The 25,839-nt window shown below is 40.5% G+C and overlaps 2 protein-coding genes and 1 long non-coding RNA gene across 4 annotated transcripts; 1 reads left to right on the top strand and 2 right to left on the bottom strand.

Annotated features, from left to right (window-relative positions):
• Positions 1-4,388: 4,388 nt before the first annotated feature.
• On the bottom strand, positions 4,389-16,485 carry LOC101464680 (inter-alpha-trypsin inhibitor heavy chain H3). Its single transcript, XM_004548485.5, has 20 exons — positions 16,273-16,485; positions 15,748-15,908; positions 15,514-15,618; positions 13,420-13,582; positions 13,215-13,325; positions 11,998-12,126; positions 11,765-11,881; positions 11,502-11,670; positions 11,298-11,408; positions 10,962-11,143; positions 10,678-10,857; positions 10,465-10,586; positions 9,299-9,543; positions 8,778-8,834; positions 8,607-8,648; positions 8,011-8,121; positions 7,754-7,931; positions 5,004-5,152; positions 4,720-4,804; positions 4,389-4,628 (listed from the first exon to the last, which is right to left on the bottom strand). Exons 1-20 carry the CDS (start codon positions 16,342-16,344, stop codon positions 4,514-4,516), a joined length of 2,604 nt encoding a protein of 867 aa, XP_004548542.3. The 5' UTR covers positions 16,345-16,485; the 3' UTR covers positions 4,389-4,513.
• Positions 16,486-16,765: 280 nt separating this feature from the next.
• LOC143418629 (uncharacterized) lies at positions 16,766-18,464 on the bottom strand. 2 transcript variants are annotated; one of them, XM_076884041.1, is made up of 2 exons: positions 18,020-18,464; positions 16,766-17,940 (listed from the first exon to the last, which is right to left on the bottom strand). In XM_076884041.1, exon 2 carries the CDS (start codon positions 17,608-17,610, stop codon positions 17,092-17,094), a length of 519 nt encoding a protein of 172 aa, XP_076740156.1. In that variant the 5' UTR covers positions 17,611-17,940; positions 18,020-18,464; the 3' UTR covers positions 16,766-17,091. The 2 variants fall into 2 exon arrangements, with proteins under 2 accessions (XP_076740156.1, XP_076740157.1); XM_076884042.1 differs by having other exon boundaries at positions 18,035-18,464.
• Positions 18,465-19,294: 830 nt separating this feature from the next.
• LOC143418628 (uncharacterized) lies at positions 19,295-25,839 on the top strand. Its single transcript, XR_013098648.1, has 2 exons — positions 19,295-19,412; positions 24,089-25,839. It is a non-coding gene; the product is annotated as an uncharacterized LOC143418628 (long non-coding RNA).

The following is a 25,839-nucleotide window of genomic DNA, read 5'->3' as shown; positions in this document are numbered from 1 at the left end:
GTATCTGTCTTGTGTGAAACTTGAAAAGCATATAAGAGTGAAAACAGATATAAGATCCCTTGAAAAATTATATAATGAAACTTGTATGTTTTGGATACTTACTAAAACAATGTATGAAAGTAATGAGAAAGTGGCCACTTTCATGAGTAAATCATGTAAGCCTTATATGATTTAGTAATCACATGTAAGTTTTTACTATTTCTTTTCCATATGGGTGGACTTTAACACCAGGATTGCAGAGATTGCCATCAGATTACAAATTTATGAAGGGGACAACTTGTGATGACAGTGGTGGCATAGCAACTGGTCACTGCGGATTTTATGTGAAAGCTGTAGATGTCCCAGTCATCCTGAGAAAAAACGACAGGCTTAACCAATCTCATTGACTGGTTTCAGTGGAATTTCATTGGTCTCACTGCAAAAACCTTCAAATTATTTTTCATCTAGTCTTCATGGCACACACGCAAAAGAGCATGACACTCACTTACATTTATTTGCTGAAGACCAACTTTTTATGCATCATAAGGGGAGTTATTAGAAACATCCAACACATGTTTCCATAGTTCAAACAACCAAACAAGCCAAATTTACTTTAACCAATCAACACCATCATCAAATAACAAGCCTGAACAATTAAAATGAGATCTGTGATTGTGGATGCACAGAAAGGATAATGAAGACATACAAACACATACAGTTAGAAATTTTTCACTTCATGGGACATTACATTATTTCATATTGCTTAGCAGAATACTTCATCTTACCCCAATCCTTCTTTTTATCTCCAAACTAATGCACAACTGCCAGTGTTAATGTGTCAGCTGACTTGTACACAAACACCACACATGAACAACATGATATAATCCTGAGAATAGTCATGAGAACCTTCAACCCCCACAGAGTTTGGTGTTGAACTGACAGAAAGATGCTGAGACGCAAAATATTCAATCACACACCTCAGATATCTCATTATTTGTGAAATATGAATTGCAGAGGTACATAAAAAGTTTGTTTTGTTTTCTTTTGTTTTTGGCTTTTAAACTATTTATTTAACTCTTTATATTTAATTTTTAATTATGGATCCTTAAAGTGGTGCTATGGCCATTTATGTATTTTGACCCTGTTTGGCAGTGTGGAAGCCAAAGCCAGCTGCAGCCCAATGAGAGTGAACTGCACCACAGTTCTCCCCATGATGCCTCCTAGCAGAGCACAAACACAGATGAAACTGTATTTTGAAGTCAAACAAGGACAAGATTATTGTGTACATAATTTTTTTTAACGGGCAAACTTTCTCTCCCTCTTCTTTCACCTCCCACCCACGCAAGATACTCCCCCAAAGCAGTTATTTACCAGAAATCCAGCAGTTTCGGTAAACTTTATTGTTGACACTGAGGGTCAAACCAGTGCACATCACAAGGACTTTGTGGCAACAAAGTCCTTGTGATGTGCACAGTTTTTTGTTGTTGTTGTTTTTTTCATAAAGAAAACATTTTCTTAAATAAAATAATTACAGTCCAATCTCAAACCAAATCAAATAATATCAAATAAGTAAATATATATATATATTTATATTGTGTTGTGACTATATATATCTTTGTTACGGTAAACTAGGGGACTCAAGCGCGGGACTCCGTTGCTTAAAGAAAGAAAGAGGAATTCATTTACAAATGCCAGATGATATGTACAACAATGAATAAGGTGCTATGTACAATAGTGCAAGAGTTGGGTCTCCAGGGGATCCAAGGGACAGGAATGGGGAAAACACTCTCACTTCTGTTCTGTCACACACAACGTTTTGCGAGCCACTCTGCTCTCATTCACACTCAAGTATCCACAAGGAATAGGAACAGGTCCAGGGTGTCTAAACACAACGAGAAGGCAAATTAGAACAAATGCACAATCCAAGAGAGTGATGCAAGCAGTCTCAAAGCCGGGGTTTCACTGACACAAGTCAAACAATGATTCAGCAATGAGTAGCCTCGCTTCTTCCCTTTAAGTAGTGGCAGGTTAATGACACGCCGGTGTTTATCATCCTACAGGTGTGTAGGCCAAAGGCAGAAACCCATAATGAGTTCTGCCCAGGCGACAGTGGGAGAGAGAGAACGAAGGAGAGAGAACAAGAGAGAAAGCAAAACAACAACAAAGCCCATTTGCTGCTGAATATTCCTCAGGCTGGTCTGCCGGGCCGTGACAAGTATTCTGTCGAACATGATAAAGCCCAAATAGCAAAGAGAAATTAAAATGCATGCCACGAAAGAGTTCGGGTCTTAGGACATTAATTAACACAATATCTGAATTAATATGATCTGGTACACCCAGTGTCCTCCTTTAGACTCACCCCTGTTCCCTTCAGCAGTCTGGTATCAGACTAAGTTAACAGTTCATCTGAATATTTTAATACAACTTCTGGAGGCTTACTGAAGCTTTTTTGCTGTGTAAAAAAAACCAAAAAACAGCATTGGATGGAGTTCGCTTTCCATCATGTTGGAGTTTGTGGATCGGGTCCTTTGATGAAGAACTCCCAGCTTTAATGTGAATTTACATCAAAAAGTAAAAACCCATATTACAGGTGATATAGTCAAAACTTTCAAAGAGATAGTTGTAATTATAAGCCCAGTTAATAGTTTTACAACATTATATTGACTTTGACTGATGTATCATTTTATTCGAGTAAAAATGCATTACATGTACTTTTAGCACAAAATTAATAAAACCTAACAAACAACAATATTTTTCTGCAATTTTAAACCTCATTGTTTTAACTATTTACCGATACACTGTAAATAAAACACTGATTTACAGCAGTGTTTGACAATATTGATAGGTCATTTTACTGTTTTTATTCAGGTAAAGTCTGTCAAATCTGTTGTGTAATGTATCCTGTGGCTATAGAAATGGCTTTTAACGTTTGAAAAAAGTAACACTGATAATCTCAAAGATGATCATGCGTTGCATTATATGAAATGTAGGCATCTGTATTTCTTTCACATTTTAGAAATATATCATAAACTGAAGTTTGAAATACATGTCTTTATGTGTTTGACCCTGAAATCCTTTGAAAAATCCCTAAAGTGTATAAAGGACAAGTTTTAAAGAGTTTTGGTGAACTGACAAAAAAATCTTGTTAAACGTAAAGGTGGTATATTGGGAAATGAGGACACACAAACAGTATATAAATGCAACTGTTTGCTTAAGTTCACAAACTGCACTGATCAGTTTATTTAAGGGTGTTTTCTCAAGAAATATAAGTACTGTTTTGACTAAAACAGTCATACTTGTTGGACATCCTTGAATCAAGTATGCTTTAATATTTTGTATTTGCAGTATGAGGCAAACGATATGAGGCCAGCAGCTAATAAGTGTTGTAAGACGATTTCTCTGTTAATGATATTTAACCAAGATTTAAAATGATTTGAATTTGTGATTGATATGCAAACGTTCTACAGCAGAGGTGGGCAAACTACGGCCTGCAGGACACATCTGGCCTTTTGGTCTTTTTAGTCTGGCCTGCCAAAGATTGCTACAGAATTGCCCAAATCAAATAATATAATAATTATGACTACATTCATTTGACTGACATTCCACCAGGTGATGCATTAGGCAGAGTTGCAATTGGAACTGATTGATCTCCAATGTGACATTGCCTTAGGAGAAGTTCAACTTTCTTAAACTGGATGAGTTTTATACTTTATTAAGACCAACAAAATCTACAAAAATCCAGAAGCTGGCACGGAGGATGCTGATGTTTTTGGCGCTACGTGTGTGTGTTTGTGAACAGTCTTTTAGTGTGATGAACACCAACAAAAGAACCCCACAGGTCCCATTTGAGTGATGAACACCTCCAATCTGTTCTGAGAATTGCCACAACAAAACTAACACCAGACTTTGATGCACTGGCAAAAAAGGTTGATCAACCACACTGTTACCACTAAAAGTAAATGTAAGTATTAACACTGAAATTCCTTTGTAAACAATGAATGGCGAACCCGACCACATTGTCATACTTTCCAGCACAGTGTAGCCCCTGAGTTTGCACAACCCTTTTCTACAGTATAACTCTCTTTCAGACAAATCACCCAGCAAAGCATATTTCATTTAACTAAAATAATCTAATTAGTTTTAACTTTCTGTTTAACAACAAAGTGTAGAATAAATGCCTATTAATCTCTTAATAGTAATCTCTTAATCTCTAACCTCTTACTCTATCTATTGTCATTTATTAGATTTGGGTCAGATTAGAAACTTCACTGAAGTAACACAGTGGATTTTTTCTGTGTAATCGTTTCATTAGAATTCACATGGTTAGATGTATTATTTTGGCACCACAATCTCCAAATCCATATTTCTTTATTTTCTTTCTTTCTTTAATAAAATTATGTAGACATGAGCCATTTTGCAATCTGGGATACTTTATTTGTTCATTTGAACAGGTGGAAGGACATTTTCCACAGTAAGAAAATGTTTTCTCTACTTTTAAACCAAATATTTTCTAGTAATTCAGCATAGTTCACACTTAAAGTTGTGCCACGAAAAAACCTGCCAGTGGCCTCTGCAGGGCAGAATCAGCAGACATAAGCCAGCAGTTCTTTGTGACAGGAGGGTCGACGCTGTAGTCAGTAGCGTTGTCACTACAAAAGCAAAACAAGCTCATGTCTTGGTGGAATCTTAAACAGTTTTATGTTTTGAATGAATAAACTGTAAACATTACAAAAAATTTACCTTGTAACATCTATCTCTTGGTTTTTAATCTTTAGTTTTGTGACAGGAACTTGCTGCACCACCTCATACACTGCTGGCTTTACAGCTGGAAAAAGGGAGTAAAACAATGAAACAAGAACTGACACTGAAAACCAGATACTAAAACAGACACAGCAACAAGGTACTTTTACAGAAACCACTTATGCTCAGTGCAAACTTTGTTAATATTCTTAACATGACACTGACAAATTCATTTATTTCTTAAGCAATGAACAAAGTATGTGCATGCATGTCGTTTCACTCACCTAAAAGTCCTTCGATGTCGTTGGTTGAGGGTTGCTGTCTTAAAACAGGCCAAAGGAGTCTTTGGCCATTTTTCTCATGTTGTGAGATGACCAGGAGAATGTCATCAGATGCAATGTGAATTTCAGTGTCGCGCACAATCACTGTCACACTGGAAAAATATGGACTTTATATGAATATTTTAAAGCTCTTTGAAGATTTTAAAAACCTTCACAGATCATTTCACTAGTCTTGGCTGACTACTGTCCGACTGAGGGCTGTAATAGACATTTCACAATGTCACAACTCCATGTAATCCAACAAACTTGCTTCTACCTGGAAGGTACAACAAGGCAATGATACGGTAATAGAAACTTTTCTAAGCTTGACAAAAGCTAGTGTCATTGAAAATAAGTCAAGTCACTTTTTGTGGTTCACCATGAGTGTGCAGGGCCTTTGATTCAAGCATTGGTTGTAAAAAAAAAAATTCATGAAATTAATGAAAACTTTATAAATATTACAATCCCAAAATATCAGCACACACCTTTGGATTTCCTGCTACTCGATCGAAGATTGATAATCGTCACTTATGTATCTTCACTTGGGTGTTTCTGTATAGATCTGCATACATGCATGCATCCCTGACAGTGTTTTGATGATTGTCCTACAGGCCTGTCCTCCAAGCCTCTGGGAAATCTGGATGTGCATGTGCTCTAGTGCAGCTGCCAGGCATCTCGATACCTGGTGGTGTGTCAAGTTGTATCTTCTATGTGTCAGACTGGTATTACAAGCAATCAGTAGCTGTGTCCCAATACAGGGGCTGCATCCTTCGGAGGCCGCATTTGAAGGCCGATTATGTCCCAGCCAGGTGACGAAGGCTGTCCCAATTCGAGGGCTGCTCCAAATGCGGCCCACAAATGTTTCCTCCTATTCCCCCGATTTGAAGGATGGGTCAAGTGGTCAGGCCCAGCATATCCCAGGATTCATAGCACAGCGGTGGATAGTTTTTGTTTGTTTTTTTTGAAAAAAATGGCCAACGGCTGAAGGGGGGCAGCCGAAGAGTACATATTTAAAATTAAGTATTGAATTTTATATCACTTATTTATGTGGCGATGCAAATGTTTTAATTAGAGATGGCACGATACCACTTTTTTATGTCCGATACCGATATCATAAATTTGGATATCTGCCGATACCAATATGAATCCGATATAGTGTTTTTTAATCAACAAAACTGTTTTTTAAAATATCTTGCTGCATTTTGTATAAGTTCATACTCAAGTTTAAAACAACAACTACACTAAAGCTATTCTGTTATACCTGTATGCAAAAAATTTTTTTTCATAGTTCAGCAATACTGATCAATCTAATAAACTTAAACCTACACCATCCTCCCTATTCTGGCATTTTAAAGAGTACTTAGCGTAAATATTAAGCAACCTAACTAATAGGGTTCCAACTCCCAGCAACATTCCTCCATGCAGATCTTCTCGAGAGCAGTGATGTTTTGGGGCTGTCGCCGAGCAACACGGACTTTCAACTCCCGCCACAGATTTTCTATGGGGTTGAGGTCTGGAGACTGGCTAGGCCACTCCAGGACTTTCAAATGCTTCTTATGGAGCCACTCCTTTGTTGCCCGGGCGGTGTGTTTTGGATCATTGTCATGTTGGAAGACCCAGCCTCGTTTCATCTTCAAAGTTCTCACTGATGGAAGGAGGTTTTGGCTCAAAATCTCACGATACATGGCCCCATTCATTCTGTCCTTAACACGGATCAGTCGTCCTGTCCCCTTGGCAGAAAAACAGCCCCATAGCATGATGTTTCCACCCCCATGCTTCACAGTAGGTATGGTGTTCTTGGGATGCAACTCAGTATTCTTCGTCCTCCAAACACGACGAGTTGAGTTTATACCAAAAAGTTCTACTTTGGTTTCATCTGACCACATGACATTCTCCCAATCCTCTGCTGTATCATCCATGTGCTCTCTGGCAAACTTCAGACGGGCCTGGACATGCACTGGCTTCAGCAGCGGAACACGTCTGGCACTGCGGGATTTGATTCCCTGCCGTTGTAGTGTGTTACTGATGGTGACCTTTGTTACTTTGGTCCCAGCTCTCTGCAGGTCATTCACCAGGTCCCCCCGTGTGGTTCTGGGATCTTTGCTCACCGTTCTCATGATCATTTTGACCCCACGGGATGAGATCTTGCGTGGAGCCCCAGATCGAGGGAGATTATCAGTGGTCTTGTATGTCTTCCATTTTCTGATGATTGCTCCCACAGTTGATTTTTTCACACCAAGCTGCTTGCCTATTGTAGATTCACTCTTCTCAGTCTGGTGCGGGTCTACAATACTTTTCCTGGTGTCCTTCGAGAGCTCTTTGGTCTTGGCCATGGCGGAGTTTGGAGTCTGACTGTTTGAGGCTGTGGACAGGTGTCTTTTATACAGATGATGAGTCCAAACAGGTGCCATTCATACAGGTAACGAGTGGGGGACAGAAAAGCTTCTTACAGAAGACGTTACAGGTCTGTGAGAGCCAGAGATTTTCCTTGTTTGAGGTGACCAAATACTTATTTTCCACCCTGATTTACGGATAAATTCTTTACAAATCCTACCATGTGAATTCATGGATTTTTTTTTCACATTCTGTCTCTCACAGTTGAAGTGTACCTCTGGTGCAAATTACTGACCTCTGTCATCATTTTAAGTGGGGGAACTTGCACAATCGGTGGCTGACTAAATACTTTTTTGCCCCACTGTATATTGCAAAATCACCTGCCAACTGTTGAGGGATCCTGTCCAGCAGCTTGATATGTCACCGTCTGTCCATCTCGTACAGTGACTCTCTGTGATTCAGCATCAACCTCAACATGCTGATGAGTTTTGAGGTGTATAAAAATTTTGCTGAAACCTCCGGTTGCAATTGAATCTAGCTCACCATTAACAGACAGGTCTAGAACAAAAGAGAAATGCTGCTGTTTAACCACTAGGGGAGAAATATGAAAATACTCACGAGAAAGACTACTACTGACCTCTGCTGGGGTGGTGAAATAGTTTAAGGATTATAGCTCCACTGAAGTCAAAGCAAAGTGGAACAGTCTGATTCCCAGTTGAGTTGAGCAAAAACCTGTGGAGAAGAGGAGCTGGAGGTATAGAGACAAAAAGTTAGACTGGAATCTGAAAATAAAGACCTGTGCAATCAACACCTACTCAACTCTTTTAATGCATTGGGCATTTTTGAATTTTTTTTTCAGAGTTTTGGAAAAGTAAACATAAAACACTTCTTTAATTTTACATACTTTGTCTATTTCACAATTCTGAAAATGAATCAATTTTTATATAAAAAAAAAAAAAGTTTCCCATGCAGTCATAGAATGTTAGAAAACTTGCCTTAAGTTAAGAAAGTGTCATGGTGATATAGATTTTTTTAAATTTTCACCTATAAATACAAGTTTTCCAATAAAAGTGTAAGAGACTTTATCATGCATAGCACTAAAGACCATTTTATCCAAAAATTGTTTTTCCCCTTTTCTTTTTTTTTTTTGAGGATTTTTTTTTCCAAAGTCCCCTCTTTAAAGTCTTTGATTTTCTTAGAAAAAAAAAGTATTCCATCTATGCAATACAGTACCGTCAGTTACTTCAATTGGGACATGGGTAGCCTTTAAATAACCTGCAAATAATTTAAACAGCACTAGTTACATAGCAGAAAATTTCAGATCTCTGGTTGACATTGCATGACAATAAAAAATCTTTGACTGTCTTAGAACAAAAAAAGTATTCCATGTATGCAATACAGTACCTGCATCTTCATAGAGCACGTCATCGTAGGAGCTAAACCCATAATGTAAATCAGCAGCTGTAAAAAACATTTACACACATTACATAAAGTTAATATTGCTAGAGGCAATGCAGGGGACATAATAATAAATAAGGATAACTAATTCATTTATAATTGAGTTTAATTAATGCTTTTACTAACATCCATGCCCTGACACTAAAGTTCTTAACTAAATCTTTAAATAGCTCACTCACACACACACACACACACACACACACACACACACACCTTTAGTGGTGTCTCCCATGGGGATTTCTAATCCTATGCGGCAGGTGTTCCTGTACACTAACCTAGCCACTTGTACCACCCAATTTAAGCTGCCTCAGCTTGCATCTTACATCCTGCTTCTGTCTGACTCACATCTATTTGACTCAGTCTATTTCATACTCCCTTTCTTTCATTCACAGAACATCTCTGTACTGTAAGCAATCGTCTCCTCAGCTGAACTGATGAATGTTGTTGTATTGGTTTGATTTGCTCACCAGAATGAACCCGCCAACTAGAACCCCCACTAGCAGGAGTAAGGTGTGCTAAATTGGGTTGACCTCCTGGCGACTGCCATCTCCGTGATGTTTCACCTTCCTTTGGTTTATGAAGCACATCTGTGTTTTCTCCTGGAGGCTTTGTGACCACCATAGATGTGAGAGGGGTCACAAAACTGTACTTCAGTGACAGCTCCATAGCTTCCTTCTTCACTTTCTCTTTCTCAGGTCCAGATAATTGAAGCCTGTGTGACAAAGTGTAAAATGGTTTTGTATGTAACTTCACACATTACAGGTTTTAAGCTGAATCCATGTCCTAAAATATGTATCTAAGAGATTTTCTTCACTGAAAGTCAATTCAGCAAAGTTCATAAAAAAACACACAATCTATTGTTTGTTACAGGCAAAATACAGTCTTGCCAAATCATAGAGATCCATTACCAGACCATAGACAGCTTTGCTGTCTATATTGTCCAAATCCTTAGCTTCTGAGAAACATACTTATATGATTAAGTGTAAAAACTCTGCCTTTAAAAAGATGTGAAAAACATTGTTTTTGAAATTTAAGGAGATGAGTGATGATGAACAAACATAATTGTACTAATATAATTTTATGTGGGAGATGTACATGACTATTTAATAGAAAGGTAAGAAATGGAGATGTTGATGTCAAACTATTCAACACTGAAGAGAACACAGTTTATTACTGCAGGCATATTATCTGATGTCCCTTTAACAGACTTCTACTTGGAATTTTGGGACTTAATTTCAACCTGCTGCCCTGATCTAACAAACTTAAAACATATTGTCTTACTGCAGTTCACCTGTCTTTCTGACACCTTGTATATTCAAATTTCATTCTATACATTCAAGTTTCAGTCTGTATGTTTACATTTAATTCTATATATTCAGACATCCATTCAATATATCCAGACTTTTCTTATAATGTATATATAATGTGATCCTAAACAGCATTCAATGATTATATATGCTTAAAATATCAGAAAAATAAACAAAGAAAAGTATAAAATAAATACAGTTTTATATATTTTTTTTATTTTATAGTGTTTTGAAGACACTGATGTAGAGGTAGAAATTTTAAAGACATAACAGCTGATAACACATTTCAGAGTCATACAAGGAAAGATGCTGTAAGTCAAACTCACTCTTTGTCCAGAAGCTGTTTAACTGTGAGGTACGCCCAAACCCTCTGGATACGGTCATCAGACACTGTTTGAGTGGATTCCACGGTTTCATTTGGATTAGAGAATATTATTCTTCTATTACTCTGTAATAATTTAAATGCAATGTAATGTCAGTCAACAGGGAAAACGGTTTAAGAAGAGTACTCCTGATGAGTCCTGTGGATTGATTCTTACCGAAATGGCCACAACTTGAGGGGTGAAGGTTTCAATATTATTATCTGTGATCTGTCCGGTCACCACAATCTCAGAACCATTATAATACTGACTGAAGTTAGTCTGGGTTAGATTGGTCCCACCAACATAGATCATTGTCACATCTGTCAGTAGAGGTGTGGCCACCTCTTCATAGAAACCCTGTTGACATACAGTGTGGAAGTGATACAAATCATGCTTTTTTCTTCTTTCAATTCTCAGGGGTTTCAAATCACATAAAAGAAGAGCATGCATAATTTAAATACCTTCAGCTGTAAATCAGCATCAGAGTCTTCATAAATCCGTCGTGCCACACCGTTATTTTGCAGCGACATTTTCTCAAGGAAATTGAAATTAACATCAAAACCGAAACCGAGACAGTACAGTGGGAATTTGCCTGCAATAGCCTGTCTTACATTTGACTGGATTTTCTCCAGATTTGTCACCCCTGAAAAGAGACCAGACATACCCAGTTCAGCTCAGAAACAATGTAGTCTCATAATTCATAATAAATCAGGACTTTTAACCACAATAAGCTCATAAAGATCTCGGTTTCATGAAATATTTGTGTACATTTGTTTACAGATGTGTTTTATTACAACCTGAGGTTGGGTCTCCATCTGTGAGAAGTATAAGGATAGATGCTGAACCTTCTCTGTTATGTGCATTCAGCATACGTGCTCCTTGCACCACTGCTTTATTTATGTCTGTGGCTGAAATGCAACAACAACAAATGCATTTTCAGTACTGCTATTCTCCTCCCAACTGTTGATATTCCAAAATGTGTATTTACTGCAACTTCTCACATCCTCTGTCTTGAATATTGCGTGCAAAGTTTTTGGCACTTTCCAGGTTTTTGCTGTTGGCCTGAACGAGTTCTCGCTTCCAGTAAGAAATTCTGTCATCAAAAGTGATCAGACCAAAGTGATCATCTTCTGCCAGATCATTCAGAATGTGGATTAATGCGGTCCTAGTCTGGTTAAGAAAACATAATTCATGGCTACATATTGTTTTTCTTTTCATTAAAAATGTAAAATCATATCAGAAACTGACCCTTCAAATACTTTACCTGCTCAATTTTTCTCCCCTCCATTGAGCCACTTTGATCAATAACAAAGACGACATTTTTTGGTATCCGTGGAAGATCAGATGGTGCAAAATGATGAACAAAGTACCCGTCAGATTTCTAAGGCGGCGTTATGAAAAAAAAACAAAAAACAAAACTTGATTGGTTATAGGATTATTCAAGAAGCTTTTTAGCCCAAGTCATACGGTTTGTGTTGCTAAAAGACCAGGGTTTACCTTGATGTGTCCCAGTCCATTATCCCTGTTAACGTCATAAACAATAACCAAATCTCCATTCATACCCTGATCTCCACAGCTGTCACACATTTTCTGTTGGTCGACTGTTGGATAGAAATACACCCACGCCTGGAAACAGAGTGAATCAGAGTTTAGGAACTTGGTAGAGAGAGATGTCAGTGATTTTATTTTCTGTTTTCCTTTTTGGGCTGATATTTGTATTGTTAAAAATCCTAAATGAAACATTGTCAGAATTACTAATTTGTCTCAAATTAACGCAACATGACTTTACATACAAAGAGTGTTGGAGAAGCCCAACCTTTAGAAGAAAATGGAATGAGAATGTATTCAAGGATTAAAACATTAAACCAGATGTCATTAACAGGTGGACCACGGTCCAGGTTTTGAAAAAGCATTGGATGTGAGTTTAGCCATCCCATTACTACTCAGCCAATCAACTCTGTGGATTCCAGGTGATAAACACTGGTCTCTACAGTGCCAATAGTTGAGATGTAGTAAGTTGAAAGGATAGTATAAGAAGAAAAGATACAACACATGCAGTTTTACCTGCGCTTTAGGCAATTATAAACTGCCTGAAAGAGCAGTTTGTAAGAACTGATCTTTCCACTCTCTGGATTCAAATGGTTCCTGGGACAACTTTTTCAGGTTTAAGGAAAGTAGCCTTATGTATCCTGACAATGTTTGGCTCCACACACAAAAGCAAGGCAGTTTTGTCCAAAGTGAACATAATCAAACTAATCATCAGTGTGCACCTCCACAGGTGTATGAGAATTTTAAGCAATGTTCAGTTCTATGCTGTGTGACCAATAATCATTTTGGAATTATTTTTCAAATTATTTGTCAAAAGGTTTTGCAATTGTACTGATTTCATTTGATTTGACAGTCTTAAATCGCAAACGAAATAATTTCACATTATGATAATCCGGATCTTTGCTTAAAGAAATGTTAGCTGAATACCCCTGCTTTCAACCCAATTCTTCTGTACAATGATGAGAAATGAGCTATAATTTTGGAAGAAATATCATCATTACCGTAATGGTTATTTGTGCATTTTGATCATTTTATAATCATACATTTTACACTCTGAGATTAAGCTGCGTCTTACTGCAAATTAATAATGATCTGTTAGTACCTCACACTGTCTATTAGAAAGCTGATAATTGTTTTACTGTTCTACAACAAAAAGATTTCAGTACCTGTTTATCTGCATGTGTTTTGGTGATGGCATTAGCGAGGGCGTTGGTGCTCAGGCCTCCTTTCACATCGATGAAACTGATGCCGGCTTCTTCGTGAATGTACACATCCACCTGGTAATAAATACAATAAAGTAAAATAAAAGATCTCATCATGTGTGCTGTTATCTCAGCATTTTCCACTAATAGATACCAAAAAGACAGTCACCTTGAAGTCTCTGACAGGCTGCATGGGTCGAGCATGAATTTGCAGCTCGTATTTGCCATGTGTGCGTTTCATCAGTTCCTCATATGTGAGTTCAAAAGTGACCTTTTTGTGAGCAGCCACAGTTACAGAGGTCTTAAATTCCTCCAGTGTCCTCCCTACAGAACTAAAGCAGAAACAATAATCATTTTACTAAATTGTAATTATGGCTGTAGTTTGAACTTGAAAAGGGAATAAGATTAACTCAAATTATGTTTTCCTATTCACAATTAACATTATTTTAGAAAAAAAAGAAAGAAGAGAAACCAGAACAGAACAAGCTAATTTTGAATGACAGTTCCTTGATCATTAATATTAAATTGTCATGACCATTGATTAACAACCACTGATCAAAGTCCATGGATCAAAGACCACTGATCAATGGCCATGAGTACCATTCACAGAGAGTTGGGGAATGGCTGCAATTACACCATTGTAAGATGGCAAAAGATGTAACCTTAGCCCCCCAGGGAACTTGATCCTTGGGGTGGACCAATTTTTGGTGCAGCGTGCTTTGGGGTTTAAAAGCCACAAAGATGGGATGTTTAGAAAAAATGTGTTTTAACTATTCTGATACTCCTGACACACACGGGATCACCAACGGTTTTCACTTAGGCAGCAGTTGTCCTTCTCTCCTGGATCAGCTGGAGCTTTCTTTAGGCGCCTTCCCAGCTTTAGCAAATGTCCAGCTGGGATAGCCACATTTACTCAGGGCCTTCTTGATGTGATGCTCTTCTGCTTCCCTGGCTGCTGTATCTGTGGGGATAGTGTTTGCTCTGTGTTGTAGCATCCCGATAACACCCAGTTTGTGCTCCAGTGGATGATGAGAGTCAAACCTAGTGATTATAGTGTACACTGCTAAGTGCCATGAGGATTGCCATGATTTATACATCGGGGAAACTAAACAACTTCTGGCGAAGCGAATGGCACAAAGCAGAAGGTGAGGATGTAAAAATTCTGGACAAGGAGAAAAGCTGGTTTGAGCGAGGAGTCAAGGAGGCCATTCACGTGAAAAGGGAAAGACCATCTCTGAATTGAGGCGAGGGCCTAAGGGTACATCTTTCGCCATCTTACAATGCTGTGATTGCAGCCATTTCCCAACTCTCTGTGAATGGTACTCATGGGCCTTGATCAGTGGTTGTGGATCAATGGTCATGACAATTTGCATATTAATGATCAAGGAACTGACCTCACAGCCCATTGTTCATTCAGTGGGCTAGTTTTATTGTGCAAATGTACTGTTTATAAGATTGCGGATAAGTGACGAAATATTTCTCCCACTGAAAATGCTACGTCCAAATGAACAGAATCAACCTTTTGGGGGTATTTTGTGTCATGGTCCGGGTGTGTGCCACTGTGTCTCCCTCCGAGCCGGCATCTCCACCCCTGGGAGGGGCCTCAGTGTTCTGCTGATTGCTCACACCTGTGGGTAATTTAGCCGGGGACTTCTCAGCTAACCCTACCACACCAAGCTGCCAAACACTAATCTCTGCCGAAGAGCTCCAACCCAGACGCTGGACCACCTGACAGTCCCATGGGCTGTTCACCCGAACCACCTGCCTGCCTCCCTGCCTCTACGCCAGGAATTTCGGACCACACACCCGGACCACTCACCCCTGCACGTCACCACCGACCACCCGCGGCAAGTACGCAGTACGAAGGAAGATTCAGAACAAACAGCTTATCCATATTTCTCCTGAACCATACCTGAACGTCTGTACTCTATTTACAGTGACTCTGACCCTTTCCCTGGACCCAGTGTGTGACTCTCCCTCCAGCCCAATCCCTGGAACGGCTGTTTCCACTGACCAAGACCAGATTGACCCCTTTGATTCAGTTGTGGCACTTCGCACTTGTTAACCTCACTTTCCAGTTTATGAACACTTACTGAGTAAATAAACGTCGTCTCTAAAACTACTTACGTGCTGTTCGGCGTCCAGCATTTGAGTCCTTTCACTTTTGAGGCGGCCTCGGCCGTGACAATTTTGCTTCTTTTTTATCCAAAAGAGCACTCAGTGTATTTGTACAATATGTATAAGTTAATCATTTAGTTAATACCTGACAAGTCCAGCACTTTCACCACGGGACACAGCTTCAGTGTACTGCTGCTGAGCTTGCTCCTTAGCTTTCACAACACCATCATAAACCTGGCCATCAATAAACCTGAAGAGGACCAAGAAAAGATCTTGTGTGAATACACACTACTGAGTATCCTGTACTTTGTTCTTTAGTGTAGAATTCTTTATTTGCAAATGTCTCTGGATGGTTACAGATCCTTTTAACTTCACACACATTCGAAATTTACTGATGAAGGCATTCTTGGGAATCCGAACATGGAATTCAATTTCCTTTGACTCGTTCATACGATTGGCCACACGGCTTGTGATGACAGTGGTGGCATAACGACTGGTCACTGTGGAGTTGAAGTGAAAGCTGTAGATGTCCCAGTCATCCTGAGCAAACACAGGGGGCACATTTCACAGAAAACCTAACTCTCTCCAGGTCTTTCCAATGTCCAAATAACATGACAGTATTACAAGTTATAAAAAAACCCCACATATATATGAATAAATCACTTAATCAAATAATCAGAAAGGCCAATTTATCCTTAACCTAGCACTGACCAACACCTTTATTAAATGCCAAGCTCTAAACATTAAAATAAATTAATAGACCACTTTTTACCCTGATCTCAGACAAAGGATAAAGTAAACATGTGCACACAGTCAGTATTTCTTCACTTCAAAGGATATTACATTATCTTCTATTCTGTTCCCTTGAAGTGCTCTTTTGGTCCTTTGGGTCTACTGAACTTACCTTGTTTGGCAGCGTGGAAGCCAAAGCAAAAAGGAGTCCTATGAGTGTGATTTTCACCACAGTTCTCCCCATGATGCCTCTAACCAAAATACCAGCAAAGCAGCTGATACGCTCTTTTAACCTTAAACAAGGACACTGTTATTATGCACAAAGTTTTTTTAAAGGGCAAACTCACTCGCTTACACAAACATCCCCTCACACAAACATTCCCCGTAAACAGTAATTTACTGCTTACCCAGCACTTTATTAGACCTTTAATGTTTACATTGAGGGTCAAACCTGTGCACTTGAGCCAAACGAGGCCAAACTTTGATCCCACAGCTGTCTTTTTCATTTGTGATAAGCAATAGCACTCTGACAAATCAAAGTGAAAGATATATAGTAACAATCTAGCTTTTCACTATTGGTGAATTTGAGTAATATTATTGTCTCAGAACAAAAAAAGTTTATTTGCAAGTATGAACAGTTTTTTTAAAACAGTATGAATGTGACAAGGACTGGAGTACGGAGCCACACAAGGGACAGAAAAAAAAATTAAGATGAACTTTTGCGAGTGCTCACAAAACTTCTGCAAGATCTCGCAAATGTTTTGGGCGCATCCTTCAGAGGCCACCGGCTCGTCGACCAGGAGGTCGAGGCACAATGTGCCGGGAGTGCGGTGTTCCCCCTGGTTGTAATGAGCCTAGCTTTTTTAAAATATGTGATGTCTTGATGAACCGAGCAGATTTTTTTTTTCTTTTGGGGGGGTATATATATATATATATATATATACACCCAGCACGCCCCTGCGGGCGGTTTTATCCTTCAAGCTCGGGTCCTCTACCAGAGGCCTGGGAGCTTGAGGGTCCTGCGCAGTATCTTAGCTGTTCCCAGGACTGCGCTCTTCTGGACAGAGATCTCCGATGTTATTCCCGGGATCTGCTGGAGCCACTCGCCTAGCTTGGGAGTCACCGCACCTAGTGCTCCGATTACCACGGGGACCACCGTTACCTTCACCCTCCACATCCTCTCGAGCTCTTCTCTGAGCCCTTGGTATTTCTCCAGCTTCTCGTGTTCCTTCTTCCTGATATTGCTGTCATTCGGAACCGCTACATCGATCACTACGGCCGTCTTCTTCTGTTTGTCTACCACCACTATGTCCGGTTGGTTAGCCACCACCATTTTGTCCGTCTGTATCTGGAAGTCCCACAGGATCTTAGCTCGGTCATTCTCCACCACCCTTGGGGGCATCTCCCATTTTGACCTCGGGACTTCCAGGTTATACTCGGCACAGATGTTCCTGTACACTATGCCGGCCACTTGGTTATGGCGTTCCATGTATGCCTTGCCTGCTAGCATCTTGCACCCTGCTGTTATGTGCTGGATTGTCTCTGGGGCATCTTTACACAGCTTGCACCTGGGGTCTTGCCTGGTGTGATAGACCCCATGTCACGGCGACGGATGGCCGGTACTGAATAGGACCCAGGTGCAGGAACCCAGAGCGGAGACGGTAGATGATTTAATAGTTTATTACGGTTAAGTGCAAGGGGAACAAAAAAAAAGGGAAACGTGGCAAAGACAGAAAATGACGAGACGTGGAGCCTTGGTGTGGCGTGCCCAGGGGAACGTGGCTAGGGCGAGGGAACGAGGCCTGAGAAGTGGAACGGAGCTGAGTGGGGAACAGTCACACTGAGGGGAGAGGATATAGAAGTTAGGCAGGTAGTGAAGGCAGCTCAGAAGTGGCCAGTATAAGAGCAGCAATTCTTACTTTGCAGTTAGGGACCTGGAGTGTTTGAGAGGGGGATGATGAAGATCCAGGGGAGGCTGAGTGGCGTGGAAAGGCTGACCTGAGATCCGGGGCCCCAGATGGAGTGTGATGGCAGGAGGGCAGGCAGGTGAGGCACAGAGGGATTTCCAAAATGATCACTAGGTATTCCGAGTCCGGAGGTGGAGTGAGCCAGGGTGGGTACAACGACTGTAGCACAAAAGAGTCTTAGTTAGTAAGATGAATCACAGCGAGAACTTGAAACACAAGACCTGTTACCAACATGGGTTGATGACGAACTGGCAGTGAGTGAACATCGATGTGTGGTTTAAATCCCTCTGGCTTGATAGCCTGCAATAGGCTCCAGGTGTGCAGGAGCTGGAGTTGGCCCTGCCCAGGGGCGGATCCCAGGTCAGTTCAGGAGCCTAATGGAAACTCCAGCCACCCACCGTAGACCATGACACCCCAGCCTCTATGGATCTTGTGCTCAGAGCTTGTTCTTGTGCTGCCATGATTAGTGCCTCTGTGCTGTCTTTCAGTCCAGCTTTGTCCAGCCACTGGTAGGTGTTAGATTTGTATTGTTGATTGTCATTTATGCTTAGAAATATTTACTCATATATGCTTAGAAGTGTATATAATCATTGGTGGATTGAAAGGATGTTTCATCCTAAAGTAACAGCTCTGTGTGTTAGGGAGTGCATCCGTTCTTCTAGAGTGTCCTTGGTATAAATCACATACTCCCTAGGAGAGTTTATCTTTTCTTGTTGATTTATGGTATAGCAAGCACATGTATATCTGTTTAAGTATAAGAGCCTTTTGTTAGATGGACTCAGACATCCTGGCACTAGCTTTAGGGAGGCTTCACAGGGTCACATCTTGACCTACATACACACACACACACCTACACACACACACACACACACACACACACACACACACACACACACACACACACAGTATTCTTTGTTCACATGTATACCTATGTAAGACGTCATATGTTAATGAACCTATGCATATTCATGTAACCACAATAAAAGGAGTGCTATGGGGAGCCTGGCTGAGAGTCTCTGACGGAGGTCAAGTGGTGGGACGACACTTGGCTCCAGCCAGACACCTCCCTCATGCATGAGTAAACCAGAACCTTGTGTCTTGCTTTGCAGTGTAATTATATTGTCTTCAACGTTCCAGCGAATAGGGTTTATGCTACAAACCTATCATTAATTGGTCCTTCGATGCCGGCTCCCTGGGATCGCATTCACCGGGGGGGGGGGGGGGAGAGGCACGCTGAAAGACTGACGTCAGCCAGGAAGTTCCTGTGGATTCGCTGTCTGTCCTTCTCCTCGATGAATGGCGATCGGCGGGATTCAGGCTGATATTACACGCTAAGCAACGCCAAGTAAGTTTAAAGAGGCCGACTCTATAACCGTGTTGTTGTGCAGTCTCTGCCATTTTGTGAGGCGTTGAGAAGTTCGCTGCTTTGTGGAGCGATAACTGGGTTAGTGTCCCGAAAAAGAAGTTTTGGTTAAATCGCCCAAGGGTCCCAAGCGTCCGGTGTGTGTCCGGTTTTGAAATCGCCCTGGGTGTGTGTCCCGAGCGTCCCTTCATTGGGTTTTGTCGCGCGAGTGGGTGAGCGTCCCACAGCTGGGTCAGGGTCCCGAGCGGTCCGGTGTGAGTCCGGAGTAGGCCTATTTTGTGTTATTGTCATTTTCGTCGTCGTCTCGTTGTTGTTGTTGTGTGTGAGTGTGTGCGGAGCAGAACGCGTGGTGTGTGACGTCAGCAGTTGTTGTTGTTATTATGGTTTCTAAGCAACCAAGAATGAGTTAGAGGGAGAAAGACGTTTGTGCTGGACTTTGCTCCTGGCAGCACAAAGTATTTATGTATAAAAGAGAGAGAGCGAAGGCTCCACAGCTGCGTGGGTGCACGCGAATGCGGTCGCGCGGGTTTCACGCGGACCTGAGCCGTGCGGTTAATCGCAGGCTTATAAATGGAAGAGATTCAAATGTTAGAAGTTTTCAGAAAACACACCAGCCTTGAAGAGTGTGTGGAAAAGGCCAGCCCACATCAGCAGCTGTGCTCTGGTGGGTGGCTTTCCCCCCACCCCTTCCTGACACAAAATGTTAACAGCCTGTGTGCCAGACCATGGACGTAATTGAGGTGGATAGTTGTTAAAAGTAATCTACATTAAGCTTGTGGTTGCTTAAATTCAGTACAATGACATGTGAGGTGAAGTGATATAGGTAAATATTTAAACTAATGAAGTGCATAGAGGCACTTGACCTGTGTGAAAGACTGTCGTCTTATTATGAGCCATTGTTGAGATATACAGCACGCCTGTGAAAACAACTAATATGCTGCAACTACTGTGTGATGTCGCGTTGCAGTTTTGTTTTTGTTTTTTGAGCTGATGAGCAAGCTACACATTATCAGATCAAGAGCTGTCTGAGAGCTGCTCAAAGAGAGGGAAACAGAGAGTGTGCAGCGTTTCCATGAGCAGTTTTTCTGCACCTTGACTCGTGTGTGTGTAGCATCAGTTTTTGTTTATTTGTTTTGTTGGATTAAAAATAATTAAATAAACTGGTGATCATGCCTATGGATCACCATGGCGCATATCTCCAGCCATATGGTTTATTTATGTAGATGAAAAAGTGAGTGTGAATGTGTCTGACATCACAGTGTTTTTGTGCACTGTGCAAAAGTAATTGCCTTTGATTGTGAGTGAGAGCAGTGATTTTGCAGATCACAAGCTATTGTGAAGGGGAAAAAAAAAGAGTGAAAAAGAGACAAATTACATTGTAGACGAAGAAAAATAATCATAGGAAAAAGGTTTTGTGTTGATCAGCCGAAAAACAACTACAATGTCATTTTCTGCTTTTAAGAAAGGATTGTTCACACAAACACAGATAGAGAGATGTGTGATGATTAAGCAGTGATGATAATAATGAAAGTCTCTCAGTCTGTCGTTTACAGGTGGGGAACGGACCTGGATCAATCCTACACGGGCAGCAGTCGTAAGAAAATTATAGGTTGAAATCATTAGAAAAATTAGAAACACTCAGCCAGAATTTTTGGCTGAATTGTTTTGCAGCTTCCCGTCCTCATCCTGAACAAGCAAGATCCAAGGAAACGAATCTCTCCCTGAAGACACCGAGTGCAGTTTCAGAAGCACGAGCATGAACATTTAACAGTGGACAGGAGTCCAAGAGACAATCTGAGCAGAGAGGTCCAGCAGCGCTGTGGGCAAACGGCATCAGAAAGAGAAGAACCATCATCTAGATTGGATGGATGGAGATGCGTTTCCAGCCAGCTGCAACCTCACTGTGTGTGAAGGACTTTTGAGAAGACTGTCTGAGTTTGACATTTGCCATGTTTGGAGTGAGATGGCAATGAAAGAGACAGTGGGACAAAGAGAGACACGGGACAAAGCTGGAAAAAAAGCTGACTGCCATTGGACTGAAAAGTGGGAGAGAAGGAGAGGAGCAGAGGAGGACTGAGGCTGCTGTTTTAGTGTGGCCAATCAAATTAGGTTAAGGAATTCGGGGAGACAAGCGACTGCCTGGAAGTGGAGGATTGACACAGTGTCCAGACCACCACAAAAGGGGGAAGGGGACAAGCACTGAGGTATGCAAGTGTGCTGTTAGAAAATGGAAAGGTGACACCACACATGCAGCTAATATCCACCAGAGATAACACAAGACCATACACAAAGTGTTACACATTAAAAGAGGGTATTTGTAGAAGGGGTTAACAACACACAGTGTGGTTGCCGATGGTAACCTGTTTCAGAAGATACATAAAAACAGAACATATATTAACCCTACTAACAATTCCAAACACAAAATAGCTTATGAAGATTAGACAACATTTTAAGTGTGTGAGTCTGTTTATTATCTTGTCCAAGTCACCTCGTGTGATGTAAAGACCAGTGAAACTCATAGCACATTGCATGCTCTGCTGGATATACAGCTCCACACACATGCAATGAAAATTAGCTTGTTATCTTTCATCAGTGTAAAATAGTGTCAATTTAGCAGACACTTGTTATCAAATACTGAATTTATCCTAAAAAAAATTGACTGTCCAAGTTGCAGGACAACAATTTAACTTTTGTGGAAAACAATCCTGGTTTGACTAACCAGCGATCAGACAATAAATTTAGTGTTAAAATGGTAAATTGGGAGAAGCTTCCTGCTTGATTGATGCAGCAAGTAATTTACTGTATGAGGGAAATTGTCTTTTGTGATAATATTTTGAACATGCATTTCTGTCGTCCTGTCAACTTAGTGGGTTAATAACTGATATGCAAATTAGTTGATCGGTTCTTAGATTAATGAAAGGTGACTGAATTTTAGCACGAGTGAATGAGATGTGTTGGAGTTTGTTGTGTTGAGTGGAGACCCTATAACACTGAGTTTCCTGTTTGATGTGCGAGTGAATTCTGTATCTAGATATACAACTCTGAACAAACGTTTTTTGTGAAGTGCATGACAACATGTTACATGTTTTATGATGAAGGAAAAAGGAAAATTGAATAGAATAGATCTGTGGCCTAAATGAGTGACGAGCACAGACTTGGTGATTAAACTCATAGCTAATATGACATTAGGGTTATGTTGTGTTTTGTGCAGCTGATGATTGATTTGGAGTGAATCTAGCTGATGATTTTTCTTCTGTTGTGAAGTCGAGCCTGCCGATTAGTATGATGGTATGATGCCATGAACCATGCTAATGGTATGATTTACCTGAGGTGAGGAGTTTGTGTCATGACTTAACAAGGCCTTTTTATTTTGATACTTTTACAGTGCACTGAAAGTTTGGTTTGATAATTTGTTATTTTTCATTTTTATCTTTTGAACAGGCACTGATTTTGTTTGTTTATTTCTTTTCTTTAAAGCAGATCTGCACGTCGGGAATTGAAAGTGCTATGCGACCGATCGAGAAAGCCACTCATTTGGGACAATTATTAAATGAAAGTCCCTGTCCAAAACCGGATTCAGCGATGTAATCCTATCAAAAGTTCTTTTTCTTTTTGAAATGACGTCATTTTGCTGAGAGTGGAAACTAAATGCGACAATCGATTCCACTATCAGCAAAGAAAGCATGAATGAATGGAAATAAAAAGGGAAGCTGACTGATTGGTAAAAGAAACTGTGAGAAATTGTATACATCTGCGCAGCGCTAACATTGCATTTTTTTTTTTTCTACAGCATTACAGTTTTTCATGTGGTTTGATCACATGATTTATACCAGGACAACTGGTTGATGTTTTTCTACTATAGGATTTCTGGGTTTACATGTGACTGACATTCTTTCCACAGCTAGGGTTGATTTTATGGTCTTTTTTTTATGGCACCTCTGGAACCTGTTGACCTGTGTCTGACCTCCGTCTGCCCACAGTCAATGTGTATTGCTAATGTTTGTTTCTTTGAGAATGCTGTGGAGGATTCAGCTGAAACGGACAAGTGACATGAGTAAAACAAATAAGAGATTGCGGTATTTATGGAATAGTTTATTATGGGCTCTTTGCTGGCCACTTTGAGCCCATAATAATAATATGTGAGTGGAGTGACTTTGCTTAAGAGAAGTCACCGATTACGTTAATGTTAACTGAGCACATGGGATGATCCATGTTTGGGGCGAATTATGGTAATGATAGTGATTTAATGATTTGAGAAAACATGCACATGACACTTGTCTTGCCCGTGCTGAATGCTTACTACTCTTTTGATATAATTGTTTATACGTGTGAAGGTTGATTTTATTTCCAGATCTTGTGTATGCAGGCTCCTGGTGGAGCCAGTTTTTAAGACAGGGATCCAGGTTTGGTGAGTTGACGCATGAGCGTGTCCATGCGTCAAGAGGTGGGGTCCAGAATTAATATTAAACAATGTTTACTATTATTGTTGCAGTGATTTGTGTGATTAGCTGTTTATTTACAAGTATTAAATCTATGCAAGTGGTGCATCCATGTTCAGATGAGGCTTCGATGGCCTATAAGTGAAGTTCACTGAACTAAAGAATGTGGTTTGATGATTGTTGACATGCTCTCCAAATAGAAGTTTTTTTGAAATATAGTGGTGCAGCAGTGAGGAGAAACATTCCAGGCATAGCGGACAGCCCAGGCAGTGGTTGAGGTCAAAGATCAAGCTGGTTGGGGCCCATCATGAAATCAGACCTTGGAGCCACAGCAAGGACCATGAAACTGCCTGCAAAATAGAGGAGAGGATCGTCCACAAGATGGGAGAGAGACTTCAGGAGGATCAGAGATCATCTTCAGCACAGCAGACAGGACACAGAGAGCTGTGCTACTAAGCTTCCAGGAGATCAAGAGGAGACTTCCCACAGCAAGATTTTAAATAAAATGAAAGATTCAATATTGACGCTGAGGAAGACAACTAAGGTGTACGACGTGCTCTGCCTTAAACCTTCAGCAGCGTTGGAACACGAAAACTCGAGGGATGAGGAGCGTGCCAAGCTCCACCGACAGCGCAGGAGTTCGAGGATGACATCATGATTCTGTGAAAGCACAGGAACCAGAAACTATGGTGGTGATGACAGCAGTTTACTATGAACATCACCTAATGTGCCACTGTACTGTGCATACGATGACACTCTGAAGGCTGCTGGGATCATAACAGCAGTAAGACAACCCTGCACCCTTTCCACAGAGGTGTTTCTCTGCAGAGCGTGGACAATTAAGGAGTCATAAATATCCCCCTCGCAGGACGAAGGCTTGAATGGGGTAATGAGAGGCCATAAAACTAGAGTGCTGAGAGGTCTGCAGCTTTGGAAATAGCTGAGACCCATGTTGACAAACAACAAAACCAACTGGTATGTTTGAATGTTTATTCTACATACGTTTGGACTCTGGTCCTATGGACAATGATGGAAACATCTGGAAGAGACATTCATGACGCCCTGCAGAGCTCAAACCACCCTGCAGAGAGACATGTGATTTGCACACCCGGAGGAAGCATCACCAAGCTGAGATGTTTTTGAAAATGTTACTTTCTTATTTTCACTATTAAATTAACAATTTCTTTGTTTGCTTGTAGGATGCAGTTTGCCATGAGATGAGATCAATGAGGAATGAGATAACTGCTAATACATTTGTTAAACTGTGTATTTTTTCAGTAATTTAGGGTGATTTGACATATGCTGAATATAACAATGTTTGCATTGAAACTGTCAGACATGAGGTATTCATAACTGGGAACTTTTCAAGCATAAAGGTCAAAAAGGGGGGAAATGTTAGATTTGTATTGTTGATTGTCATTTATGCTTAGAAATATTTACTCATATATGCTTAGAAGTGTATATAATCATTGGTGGATTGAAAGGATGTTTCATCCTAAAGTAACAGCTCTGTGTGTTAGGGAGTGCATCCGTTCTTCTAGAGTGTCCTTGGTATAAATCACATACTCCCTAGGAGAGTTTATCTTTTCTTGTTGATTTATGGTATAGCAAGCACATGTATATCTGTTTAAGTATAAGAGCCTTTTGTTAGATGGACTCAGACATCCTGGCACTAGCTTTAGGGAGGCTTCACAGGGTCACATCTTGACCTACATACACACACACACACACACACACACACACACACACACACACACACACACACACACACACACACACACACACAGTATTCTTTGTTCACATGTATACCTATGTAAGACGTCATATGTTAATGAACCTATGCATATTCATGTAACCACAATAAAAGGAGTGCTATGGGGAGCCTGGCTGAGAGTCTCTGACGGAGGTCAAGTGGTGGGACGACACTTGGCTCCAGCCAGACACCTCCCTCATGCATGAGTAAACCAGAA

This window comes from Maylandia zebra, linkage group LG5 (assembly GCF_041146795.1).
Source record: "Maylandia zebra isolate NMK-2024a linkage group LG5, Mzebra_GT3a, whole genome shotgun sequence".
Lineage (NCBI taxonomy): Eukaryota > Metazoa > Chordata > Actinopteri > Cichliformes > Cichlidae > Maylandia > Maylandia zebra.
This window is presented reverse-complemented; position numbering and strand designations above follow the sequence as displayed.

What these genes read in the sequence shown, in the direction of transcription:
- LOC101464680 (XM_004548485.5), bottom strand. Translation starts at nt 16,344, where the DNA reads ATGGGGAGAACTGTGGTGAAAATCACACTCATAGGACTCCTTTTTGCT. An exon ending in CTTCCACGCTGCCAAACAAG is followed by an intron (nt 15,909 to 16,272) that starts GTAAGTTCAGTA and finishes GTGTTTGCTCAG; the next exon opens with GATGACTGGGACATCTACAG. An exon ending in AAACAGCTTCTGGACAAAGA is followed by an intron (nt 9,544 to 10,464) that starts GTGAGTTTGACT and finishes TTTGTCACACAG; the next exon opens with GCTTCAATTATCTGGACCTG.
- LOC143418629 (XM_076884041.1), bottom strand. Translation starts at nt 17,610, where the DNA reads ATGCTAGCAGGCAAGGCATACATGGAACGCCATAACCAAGTGGCCGGC.